Source organism: Cebus imitator, unplaced genomic scaffold (genome assembly GCF_001604975.1).
Source record: "Cebus imitator isolate Cc_AM_T3 unplaced genomic scaffold, Cebus_imitator-1.0 Scaffold662, whole genome shotgun sequence".
NCBI lineage: Eukaryota > Metazoa > Chordata > Mammalia > Primates > Cebidae > Cebus > Cebus imitator.
In genome coordinates this window covers 177031-189947 of record NW_016107977.1, presented here as the reverse complement: position 1 = coordinate 189947, position 12917 = coordinate 177031, and the positions used below count along the sequence as shown (strand labels likewise).

The 12917-nt window shown below is 48.3% G+C and overlaps 1 protein-coding gene across 8 annotated transcripts in view; it reads left to right on the top strand.

Moving 5' to 3' along the window:
- Positions 1 to 12917, top strand: part of TRPM1 (transient receptor potential cation channel subfamily M member 1) — a 139620-nt gene that overhangs the window by 59058 nt on the left and 67645 nt on the right. For all 8 annotated transcript variants that reach the window (XM_037734787.1, XM_037734785.1, XM_037734784.1 and 5 more), the window contains exons 2-6: positions 6043 to 6122; positions 8137 to 8332; positions 10195 to 10408; positions 11109 to 11233; positions 12012 to 12183. In XM_037734787.1, the coding sequence (XP_037590715.1) occupies positions 6043 to 6122; positions 8137 to 8332; positions 10195 to 10408; positions 11109 to 11233; positions 12012 to 12183 (787 nt within the window). The remainder of the gene's footprint in view (positions 1 to 6042; positions 6123 to 8136; positions 8333 to 10194; positions 10409 to 11108; positions 11234 to 12011; positions 12184 to 12917) is intronic.

Sequence of the window (12917 nt, the reverse complement as noted above, 5' to 3'; positions counted from 1 at the left end):
AAAAAAAAAAGAAAGAAAGAAAAGAAAGAAAGAAAAAATAAATACAGAGCTGGCAGAACACTTCCCATTGCCCTTCAGCCCACCTGTTAGGCCTTCTTCCTGTACCCTCCCCATGGCCCTGCATGGACACATGGTCCTGGCTGCAGAGGAAAAATTGCTGGGTCCTCAGCAGGGCACACTGCCTTGGCCCTCACTCTAAACAGCCCAGGGAATAATGTAACAATGTGCACCTGAACAGCCACCGCCCACATGGTACAAAGGTTTCCTTGGCCATGTTTGTAGCAGATACTTCTTTCTTTAAAGAATAAATAAGGGATTTACTCTTCATAAGTGTGGACCAGGATAGCATGTAAATCTAGTACCTCCCAAACACTGTAGAGATGATTCCAGCTAAGGCTCAAAATCACTCATACCCATTTCCTTTTCAGAGATGAGAAAATCACAGCTCAGAGAGGTTGGGGGCATGGTGGGAGTGCCAGCAGTCTGCCTCCGGCATGACCTCCACTGTCCCTTCACTCAGCCAGCGTGGACAGACTTCCCAGCTGAGACGGGCACTCTTAAAATTTCAGTGGGGTTTCAACCTCCAATGCCAGCACTCCTATCATTCAGCACAAAGGCGTTCAAAATAACCATTTCTGATGGATTGGAATATTTTGCATGAGTGGGCAGTATCTCACCTAATAGGGGTGGGGAGGTTCTAAAGGGCTTGTAAATGAAGCACAGGAAGCCCTACTCTCTCCTTTAATTTCACAAGGACAGGTGGGTCTCCCCTGCAGTGGGTTATCATTGCCCTGGAACTTGTATGACCAATCTGTAAGGAGTCAGGATGGGCTGTTGGTTATGACCTTGGCATTGCTCAGCCCTGAAGCGTGGCAGGAGGGGAGGGAGGAAAGTTTGACTGAGGGGCTTCCACCCATTGCCTTTTACCTGCACACTGCCTCTGAGCAGATTCAGGAGACCCAGCTCCTCCCTGGGTGAGCCGTGCCTCTCCTGGGGTGACCTGGCTTACTTCGTATGTGCCCTGCTGGCAAGTGTGGGCAGCAGAGCTCTGCTGCTGTAGGTAGCATTAGCAAGGGCCCAGCCCGAGCAGGTGGCGCTGCTCCGCTGGGAGACTGAGAAAATCGCTGAGTCATTAGGAGATGTTGAGCTCTTGCCAGGTACTCCTGGAGGCACAGGAGGTGGAGCGGAGAACTGAAGGGGGCTGCTGCCTCTGTGGCTTTGGTGCGAGTTTGGGTGGGGAGGGGAGAGGGAAGAGGTGGGGAGAGGGTGTATGGAGAACAGGGCACAGGGGTTGGGGTCAGATGGTGAGTCAAGGAGCCCTGGTGAAGAGGCCACATTAGAGCAGAGGCTGGAACAAAGGGAGGGCAGGATTTGTTCATCTTGCTTCCCAAGAGAGGGGCTGCAGGCAAAGTGGCTCTCACTCCTCTTGTTTATCCTCGTAGGTTCTAGATTTCTGGGGACTCAGCAGTAGCTTGCAGTGCTGGACTGAGGCTATTCCCTTATATCAACTTTTTACAAACTAATGGTTAATACCTAAGTAAAGCACTTCCATTCTTCCCATCCCCTGAGAAAGTACGTTCGTCACAGGCTAGCGTTTTTATTAGGAAACACCGGATTTCCAGCGATGCAGAAGAAGTGGATTAAGCCCGTCTCGGGCCATGGTGCCAGCTGCACTTGCCCTGGTACTGAGCCAAAGCAAGCGCTGGTGCTTGGCACCATGAAAAGCCCTCCTTTTCGGAATTTGGGGGACAAAATGCAAGGCCGATGCCCCAGAGGCATCACAGATGCCCTGCACTGGCACGACCAGAAGGGCACCGGGGGCCCCGCTGTGAAGGAGGCATCTAAACACCCCCTGTGATGGAACAGAATTAGCCACAAAAGCAAGCAAGGGGCACGTTGCTGCTCCCTCATCCGCCGTGGCATTAAGTCCTTTAAGGGCAGACGGCGTTTCCCCCTTTCACGATGTGGGGCCTAAGCCTCGGAGCCTGGCCTTTAGTCTCTGATTCCCCACGCTGTGGTGGCACAGGTTTTCTGGGCAGGGCCCCAGCGCTAGTTTCTTATGCTAGGGTGGTGAGGGGCTGCCCGGGAAGGTGTGCGGGAAAGGACGAGGGGCGGGGCCGTGAGATGTAGCAGGGGGCGGGGAGATGGGCGGGGCTGTGAGCGGGAGCAGGGCTGGAGGTGGGGCCTGGGGGCGGGGCCTGGCGGAGAGGGCGAGGAAGGGGCGGGGAGATGGGCGGGGCTGTACGAGGGACCAGGCGGGAGGTGGGGCCTGGGGCGGGGCTTGGGTTGAGTGGGCGGGGCCGTGAGACGGAGCAGGGGGCGGGGAGATGGGCGGGGCTGTGAGAGGAAGCCCGGCTGAAGCGGGGCATGGGGTGGGGCCTGGAGGACAGGGTTGAAGGGCGGGGCCATGAAAGGGAGTAGGGGGCACGGGGTAGGGTGAGGGGCGGGGTCGAGGGTGATGGGGGAGGGCTTGGAAGCAGGCCAGGGGCTAGGGCGGGACAGTGCCAGGTCTTGTCTCCAGGCTCTGGAATCTTCCCTCAGTCCTTCCTTGTCTTTCATGGCCTTGTTTTTTTGAGGAGCGCAGATGGGTTATTTCGTAGGTTGTGCCTCAGTGCGGGCTGTCTGATGATGCTTCCTCCGGATCAGGTTCAGATGATGCACTTTGGGCACTTTGTTCCTCTTCGTGCATTTCATCCAGAGCCTCATGATGAATATTTTTGTTCCGTGACGGGCGATGTACACTTTGAGGTGGTTCTCCCCAGAATTCTCCACTGTCAAGTTACTAATTTCTCCTTTGTAATTAATAAGTATCCATGGGAGATACTCTGAGATTATGTAAATTCATTGTTACTCTTCAAACTTTTACCCACTACTTTTAGCATTCATCAAAGATTCTTGATGGTTGCCAAATGGTGATTTTCTGATTCATCATTCCTTCCACATTTAATAGGGACTTGCCACGGAAGAGAGAGCTTTCTCCGCGGTGCGTTTATTTACGTATGTGTATATATCAGTGTAGACTCATGGGTCTTTAAGGGTTATAATTCTTCATTATAGTCATTTATTTTCATGATCAAGTAACCCCAGAGAAAGCCATTAGGGGGCCCTTCAAGTGGCTGCTGTGTTCTTTTGGCATGTTCCCATGTCAAAAGCAAAGTTTCTCACTTGCTGGTACAATAAGATGTTCCAGGCTCTTATACTTCCCTGCCCCAGCCCTGGATTCCTTTTAGTGGAGAATGGTATTTAGAAACCAGTATTGGAGCACAGGTTTGCTCATTGCTATTGAGGTGTTATTGCGAAGCCCCTTCAGGGAGCCAGAGAATGTATGAGAGTGTAAGTATACAGACATGCATGGGTATGTGCATATGTATGTAGGCATACAGCCCCAAGGTCCCTGCCTGTTGATATGCGTGCTTTGTGCAGCCTCCACCCCTTGGGTGTGGGATGGACTGAGTGACTCAATGCTAATGAATGGACTATGGCAAAAGCCATGGGCTGTCACTTTTGACACCGTGTTATAAAGAGAACCGGCTTCTGTTTTGCATGCCCTCTTTNCTCTTTCGCTTGCTCACTCAGAGGGAGGTCAGCTGCCCCTTCGTGAGCTGCCCGGAAAGAGGATCTCCTGACTAGGAGTTAAGGGAGGCCTGGGGCCAACCACCACAGAAGTCAGCTTGGAAATGGATCCTTCTGGGTCTTATTCCTTCCCGTAAAACTACAGCCCCCACCCACAGCTCCATCAAATCCTTGTGAGAGACCAGAGTCAGAAGCACCCAGCTAAACCACATTCAACTCCTGGTCCGTAGAAACTGAAAGATAATACATGTTTGTTGTTGTAAGCCACTAAGTTTTGGGGCAATTTGTTATGTTAATCAATAGATAATACAGAAGTTATATTTACATATATGTGTGTGTGTATAGAGAAAGGGACGACACATACATTTATATCTGTTTTTACACCTGTCTCTATATATTACAAACCATGAGTTCACACCGATAACTTAAATTTTAGTTCAGTGCCACAGGGTTCATTGAGACCTTCCCCACTTTCCGTATTTGTAACTCCTTTCTCTAGCAGTGAGAAACCCAGCTCCAATCATCTACAATATATTGATTTCTTTGTTCAGTCCTAGAAGACATAAAAAACAGCTTCAGAATTGCCATCTTATGTTCTAGAAAAAGTAACCTACGCATGGGAGTTCAATCTTTCTTTAAAGTTCTTGTCTTTAGTTGGCATAGATTCCAAATACTGCAACCCTTGTGTTACAAAAAAACAAGGGCTTCTTTGCTTTTCTGGGAAGTAAGGCATGAGATGCAAAGGGGGAAAACACAGTTTCTTTCCAGGCAGCACATGCTGGGCTTCACTGTCTTGCACTGGAGAAGTGCAAAACAGATGGGAAAAGTGCAAACAGAAGGGTAGACAGGGCTTCAGAGGCTCCTGCACCATGCTTTCTCCCCGCACCCACACTGCCTGCCTCCCTTGCGTTAGCACGAAAACACCAACCTCTGAGGCCAGTGGTGGTGTTTTTAAGCAGTCATTAAATTATTTACAGAGAAAAGTGTATGGTGTTGCTTTTTGAAGGCTTCTGGGAAAGGTTCGAATTAATACCATTCCCATTATTCAAAAGGCCAAGTAACAAACTGACTTGGATCTCCCCAAAAAGGCTGAGTTTGAGGGTACTTGCAGGCCCTAGTCGGCACAGCTGGGACTAGGGCTGGGGCTCTTCTGAAGTAACAAATGGGATATCGGCATGACCTTGCTGTGGAGGGCCTCTGTGACATGAGGTTGTCACTGCAGACCTCTGCAGAGGTGATCTCCCGAGAGACAAGGGACCTCCCAACCAGCACTGCTGCCTGGGTGGATGGGGACAGCCGGGAGGCCAGCTCCAAGCCTCACCCCATGGACACCTCAGTCCCACCTGGTCACAGGCACACAGGGCACTCCTCATGGCGGTTGTGGGAAAGTGGCCAAGGACATGAGGTTCAGCCAACCATGGTTTCTCTAGGATCTGACTCAGGATTGTCACATGCTAAGCGCTTCACTTCCCCATGCCTGCAACCACCCTATAATCTCCCCACAGACACACACACGCTACACAGATCATAGTCATGGACAGGCCACACACTACACTGCACATATACCACACACATAACACCACACACACATCACAAACACACACACAGACTCATCACGTACACACACATGCCTCACAACACACTGCACTCATACAGCGCACATCCATCAGACACACACAAACATAGCACAACACACACACACACACACACACACACGCACATCGTACATCCATAAAGAGCACAAACACGCACTGAGCCAGGCCTCGTGGAGATCCAGCAAAGGGAGTTGGCTGTCTCCCTGCCTCCCACATGTCCTTCTGGGGAACCTGGAAGCCCCCGCCCCGCAGCCTGCCTGTACTTACCTCCTGCCTGCAGGAAGGGCTCTCCCCAAATCTCTCCACCAACTGACTCCACAAACCCTGGGAGGCAGGCCCAATGGGGCCCTTCAGATGCAGGCCAGTTCAGTTCCCAGTGTCCAGTCTCTGTGTGAGGTGTCCCTGGTGACTGAGAACAAGATTCCATGTGGGATAAAGCCAGCAGCAACTGCTGAGCATTCGGCACCAGCCGGGCCTCCACAGGGGATTTCCTTCCCACCTCCCTCTGCTCCAGGTAGCCTCCCTGAGCTGCGCCCCTAACATGCCATTTCCAGATGGTGAAGATCACTTACACTGCAGTTTAACTCCTCGGAAATCTCCCCAGCTCCCAGCACAGAACCGTGCACAAAAAATATCTTCAACAGGTGGATATGACTGAATTAAGGTGCAAAATGAGAACCATCAAATACATACTTACAAGCCATTTCTTTTAAAAGATACTAGAGCTAAGATCCTGAAAGACTTTCATCCACCATTATTGGAGATGACTATTCAGATGTTGTGGGCAGACATATTGTTTTATAAAAGTATAAGAATGGACTCTGATGATGGCTTGGGAATATATTGGTCTAATATCCACTTCTCTCTCTTCCAGGGTCAGAAATGTTGGATAGAGAAAACCTTTTGCAAACGGGAATGTATCTTTGTAATTCCCAGCCCGAAAGACCCTAACAGGTAAATTGGAAGCCATAATTAACAATATTCTCCAAACCAATGCTTGTCTACCACTATTCTAGTGTTTGTAGGAGTCAGAAGGAGGAGTCCAGAAGGGTGTCTCCCATGGGAGTCGCTAACCAAGGAGTCATTCAGGCTCCTTGTTACTCCATTGACATGCAAAGGGCTTCAGGAAAGAGTTTCTATCCGCCATTCCCCCTAATGCAAACTCTCATAACCAGATGGGCCCACATCATTCCTCATAGTCTTAGCAAGATCAAGGAGCTGAGGGCTTTCAACAGGTTTCCAGGATATTTTCCAGGCTTCTTCAATAGCATTTCATAATGTATTTAGACGAAAAGGAATTTCCATCACACGAAAGATCTGAGCAGTTGAATGAACTAGCTATAACTTTATTAAAGGATTTGGCTTGTAGACAAAATGTCAAACAATTTTATTCACCTACATGAAAATACATCTGTTATAAGCTACAAAGGCCTTGTAAAGTCATGCAAGCAGAGATTAATGTAGCTAAAATGTCTCACCTCTAAGGGCAAAAGCTATGAGGCTGAGTCTGGGGCACGGGGAACAATTTATCCCTATATTCATCCAATATGAAATCCTTGCAGGTAGAACCATGACCTGGAAGCACACACTCTTTGAGATCACCTGGTTCAAATTTGTTCCACACATGCAATCAGTCCCTCCACATCCCCAAGCTGCCCCTTGCCCCACACCACCAGCAGATTCTTCTCCCTGCTTAAACCCCAGTAATTACCACAGAGGTAAGACATGCCATTATGAAACAATGCCAGTGGTCACAAAAGTCTCCTCTTTGTTGCACCTACATGTCCCTCCTTATTTCAATGGCACGTGGGCCATCCTGAAAACTCTCTGTGCCAGCACTACAGTCCTAGTCCTCAAGCCGACTCCATCCCCAGCTCTTCCACCCACAGCTCACCCGCCCCACTTGCTAGGGTGCACAACTGCCCCCACAGACTTCTGGTGGGCCCAGGAACGGACCTGCCCTGCATGCCGTCCCTGGATTCCATCTCTTCCAAGATATCACTCCAAGCTATTGCAGTTCTTCCTTACAAGCTGTTCAAGCTTTTGGTGGGTCTAGTCCACTCACAACAGCGGCAGCCTAAAATGACGGAAAAACAGATGAAATCCCAGGCACAGTAGGAAAGAAAGCTGGCACAAAGCCAGGGAACATGTTCCGAGAGGACTAGAAGCCAGAGCACAGGGAGGGCATGAGAGACAGGCTGGGTTTTGGGAGAGACGCTGTAGAACTAGAAGATCCCTGATGCTGGGGCATGTTATGGCCCAGTGGGCCATCTGTCCAAGGCAGAGAAAGACATATTGGTCACTTTTGAAATAGCCTTTTAGCGTTACTTGGGTGGAGAAATGTTTTACTAAGGAACAGAAGAATTCAACTATATTGAAAAATTTGGCTAACACCTAAGTAAGTAATTTTAGAACTTTGGGAGGCCAAAGCAGGCAAATTGCATGAGCCCAGGAGTTCAAGACTAGGTTGGGCAACATAGCAAAATGCTGTCTCTACTAAAAATACAAAAACTAGCTGGGCATGGTGGTATATGCCTGTGGTCCCAGCTACTCAGGAGGCTGAGGTGGGGGAATCACCTGAGCTTGGGGAGATCCAGGCTGCAGTGAGCTGTGATAGCACCACTACACTCCAACCTGAAAGACAAGGGAAAGAAAAATCTGGAAGGTCACTCTGTGTTTGGAGGGCATGTCTATACTTTGTCACGGACTATTCAGTACTTCAAGATATCAAAAAGTTAAAATATTTTCAGAAAGAAGGGCAATCATCCAATGTGTCTAAAATTGGCTAGCATATACAGAGATATGCACTGATTATCTGGAAAAGGCCATCAGAAGGGGCATTTCTGTCCCTAATAAAGCTGGCTTACTAAAGTGTTAGTAGACTCCTGTTGAGGTTAATTTATCTTTGCTAAAGAAGGGGAAAGGGGAAGATTGTTGTAGAAAGACCCTGCTTTGCCTTTGCTTTCAGGTGTTGCTGTGGCCAGTTCACCAGCCAGCATATACCCCCTCTGCCGAGTGCAACACCCAGCAAAAATGAAGAGGAAAACCAACAGGTGGAGGCTCAGCCTGAGAAATGGTCTGTCGCCAAGCACACCCAGAGCTACCCAACGGATTCCTATGGAGTTCTTGAATTCCAGGGTGGCGGATACTCCAATAAAGCCATGGTGAGAAAGGCATTCAGATATGGTGCCACTGGGATCCCAGCTGTCACTGGCGGCCAGTGTCCCAGCCCCAAACTGCAGATACTTGGTCTCCTTTATGGCTGTGGCTCAATCTTCCTAGACAATTTCATTGAAAAATCAAGAGATGTGTCTGTGCACATGGCTTTTAGCCATGAGGCTTGGAAACTGGACACCACTGTAAAGAACGTGTAGTGTCCCATAAATCCATACCAAAGCTCCGAATCCACAGACCAGGCTCTGGCCCAGCCCTGCAACCATATTCCATTGCTCCATCTTCAGTCATGAAAGACAAATTACTTTTTCTAATAACTGTGGACCTGCAGCCCCCTTAGATGGGTTGAGAGTCTTTGGAAATATTTTCCTCTGAGGTCTGTCCACAACTTCCCTGGGCCTGCACCCAGCTGGCACGGGAAAGACCAAGGTCCCTCACATTTGCATGTAAACAGGGAGTGCCCTCTGCCCTTCCAGTGAGCCCTGCCAGAGGCGGGAAGCTTCAGCTCTGTGATCTGTTCCAGCTCACTCTGAATTACACTCCCACATGCCCAGTCACAGCCTTTTTGCAATTTCATTTTATTTCACTGGCCCAACATCATCGTTCAAATAAAATTCAGTTGTGTTTCAAATGCCACAATATACAGTCTTCAGGAATGACACCCTACATATTAGCCCAGACACCAAGAAGCAGTTCATAGGAGACATGGCATCTGAGCGTTGTTAACCTCCTTCTCACTTTGAAGAGAAGGTCAAGTTCAGATGTGGGCCCATGATCCCCTTTCCCATTTACTCGACAACATCCTCATCCAACATCTTGGGCCACTGTTCCAGCTAAGCCAGCTTTGGAACGCATTCCTCCAAGGTTAGGATTGCCAGATAAAATACAGGACACCCAGTTATATTTGAATTTCAGACATATAATGGATAAATTGTCAGTACAAGTATGTCCCAAATATTGCATGATTTATTGCATTTAATAAACATGTTGTACTAAAACATTCTTCATTGCTCCTCTCAAATTCAGATTTAACTGGGTGTCTTGGTCTGTTTGGCTACTAATAACAAATTACCTTGGGCTGGGTAATTTATAAACAACAGAAATTTATGGCTCACAGTTCTAGAGGCTGGGAGGCCTAAGATCAAGGTGCCAGCAGGTCTGGTGTCTGGCGAGTGCCCACTCTCTGCTTCACAGATGGCGCCTTCTTGCTGTGTCCTCACATGGCAGAAGCAAAGAACAAGCTCTCTGCGTCCTTTTTGGGGTGCAGTGGCACTATATCGGCTCACTGCAACCTCCACCTCCCAGGTCCAAGCAGTTCTCCTGCCTCAGCCTCCTGAGTAGCTGGGATGCCCAGCTAATTTTTGTGGTTTTAGTAGAGATGGGGTTTCACCATCTTGGCCAAGCTGGTCTTGAACTCCTGACCTCGTGATCTGCCTGCCTCAGCCTCCCAAAGTGCTGGGATTCCAGGCATGAGCCACTGCACCCAGCCGCTGCGTCCTCTTTTATAAGGACACTAGTCCCACTCATGAGGGTCCCACGCTCATGACCTGATTAGGACACCCCACCTCTTAACACTATTGCATTGGGAATTAGGTTTCCACATGAATTTTGGGGGGATACAAACATTCAGACTATGGCACCAGGCATCTTGTATTTGTATTTGCTAACCCTGCCAGTCTTCCCCAAAGTTCCCTTCTGTCACTTGGCCACAGACTCACACAGAGGGCTCCAGGGCCCTGAGGAAGAGACAAGCCAGACAGTTCTTGTTTGGACATGAGCCATAGCCTCACTCCCCTTTGACATGAGAAGCAAAACCAAGAACAGAGGCTGAGTACTACACACTCTTTCACAGTATATCCGTGTGTCCTATGACACCAAGCCAGACTCGCTGCTGCATCTCATGGTGAAAGACTGGCAGCTGGAACTCCCCAAGCTTTTAATATCTGTGCATGGAGGCCTCCAGAACTTTGAGATGCAGCCCAAGCTGAAGCAAGTCTTTGGGAAAGGCCTGATCAAGGCTGCCATGACCACGGGGGCCTGGATCTTCACCGGGGGTGTCAGCACAGGTAAGAGCAGGCCTTTTCCCTCCCGATAATAAATGTACCACCCAGAACTCACTGTGGTCCCCAAAGAGCTTCCTAATAACTAAAGACAACAAAACATACTGCATCCTGATCACGTTTATGACGAAAGTGAAGTCTTTATTCCCTGACTTGTGATTTTACTTTGGTATGATTCTTAAAAATAAATAAATAAAATGACCAGCAAGCATAATAATGATTGTCATAATGGTCAACATCTCTGGGTCACCCATGACATGTATTCTTTGATCTGAGCCCTGTACAAGCATCATCTTCATTAGACCTCTTGACAATCCTTTTCCTGTTACAGGAGAGGAAACTGAGGCACAAAGATATGAAGGAACAGAGGAGGCACTCTGGCTCTCAACTTTCACTGAAGGCAGCCAAGGAATGCCAGAAAGACTCCAGTTATTTCCAACCTTAGGTCTTAGACATCTGTAAAGGAACTCCCTGCACAGCTGTTTTGGTTTCTGTTTTTGTTTTACCGTTTTTGGAGTTAATGCAAGATTACTAGTTATCATGAACTCAGACTTTCAGTGTACTTTATTTTAATGATAAAGATGAGTATGTCTCAGCCCCGATCTGTAGGGAATGTAGGGATTCAGGGCAGGTGTCCATTAAGTTCATGAATGATGGTATGCTGGGAAGTAGAAGGGCCTAAAATATGACTGATGGCTGCTCACAGGTGTCATCAGCCACGTGGGGGATGCCTTGAAAGACCACTCCTCCAAGTCCAGAGGCCGGGTTTGTGCTATAGGAATTGCTCCATGGGGCATCGTGGAGAATAAGGAAGACCTGGTTGGAAAGGATGTAAGTATTTTCTCTGCAAATGTTGGCAATTTTTAAAAGTTAATTACTGATTTTGAGGTAACTGTAGATTCAGATGCAGCCGTAAGAATAATAAGAGAGCTCCCTTGCACCCTGTCCCGTTCCTGCAACAGTAACATCTTGCAAAACCATAATGCAAGATCACAACCCAGATACTGACATTGATATGGTCAAGGTCTCCTGGTGCCCTTTCACATGCAGACACCTGATTCCTTCCTACCCCTCTTCCTCCTTAACCTCTGGAAACCACTCATCTGTCTCCACTGCATTTCAAGAAGATTCTGTAAATCGGATCATACAGTATTGTAACCTTTGGGGACCGGCTTTTTTTCACTCCACATAGTTCTCTGAACGTGCGTCCAAGTTGCCATGTGTATCGGTATACATTATAGCTGAGTGGCATCCCATGGTATGGATGAGCCAGTTTCTTTAACCATTGATCTGTTGAGGAACAGTTTGGCTGTTAAAAATAAAGCAACCGTAAGCATTACTGTGCAGGATTTGAGGTTAACATAAGTTTTCATTTCTCTGTGATAAATGCCAGGAGTGTAATTGCTAGATTGTCATGATCTAAAACAATTAACTTTCTTTCCATTTTAGTGTAACAAGTGGCAAAAATAAAACCTTCAAAGGCAGGGTAGAGAGGCGAGAATAGATTTTAGTGCAGTGGTCTCTGCACACGTGTGTACTGTGCTTGCTTCCCTTGTTGGTCTTAACGTCCAAGTCCTGCAGGTCTGATTTGTGCTGTGCACTTCACCAGGTAACAAGAGTGTACCAGACCATGTCCAACCCTCTAAGTAAGCTCTCTGTGCTCAACAACTCCCACACCCACTTCATCCTGGCTGACAATGGCACCCTGGGCAAGTATGGTGCCGAGGTGAAGCTGCGAAGGCTGCTGGAAAAGCATATCTCCCTGCAGAAGATCAACACAAGTAAGTGCTGGTGAAGGCACGTATTCCTCCTGGGCTGATGCCGTCACAGAGAAAACAAACCTGAGAAGGAGATTGCCCGAGGGGAGTGGAAGATCAACTTTGATTCTGATCAGGTCAATCAAAAGTGACTTACCTAGATGCCTTACTTAGTCACCCACCAGATCACTTCCACTGGGCTGTGTGGGGATGCTTTGCCCCAGGTTCACAAGTTGGCACAAGAAACAACCCTCAGTGCTCGCCATGGTGACGGCCTTGCCCACCATAGTTACCCAGTGGTTCTTTTTCCCTATAATTAGTTGTTATTTTTAAAAATGTTTTAACAGGAAAAAAAAATTCAAAGACTTAGTATGATTCCTTCTATCTGATGATAAGCATTACGTGATCATTAAGTATCTCTGTAACTCTGGGCCTGTCATGTAGACTAAGATGGCTAGATGGGGACAGCTCTGGAGAGGGCAGCAGGAACCGTCTGCTCCTGAGGGGGCGTCATCCTTGCTGGTCCTGAGCGGGGGCTGTCACCATCAGGTGAAAGCTGAGGTCAAACTAGAGAGAAAGAAACCAACCTCAACCAGATGAAACAGTGGTAACAACTGGTTAGAATTAAAATAACTGGGGCCGGGCGCAGTGGCTCAAGCCTGTAATCCCAGCACTTTGGGAGGCCGAGGCGGGTGGATCATGAGGTCAAGAGATCGAGACCATCCTGGTCAACACGGTGAAACCCCGTCTCTACTAAA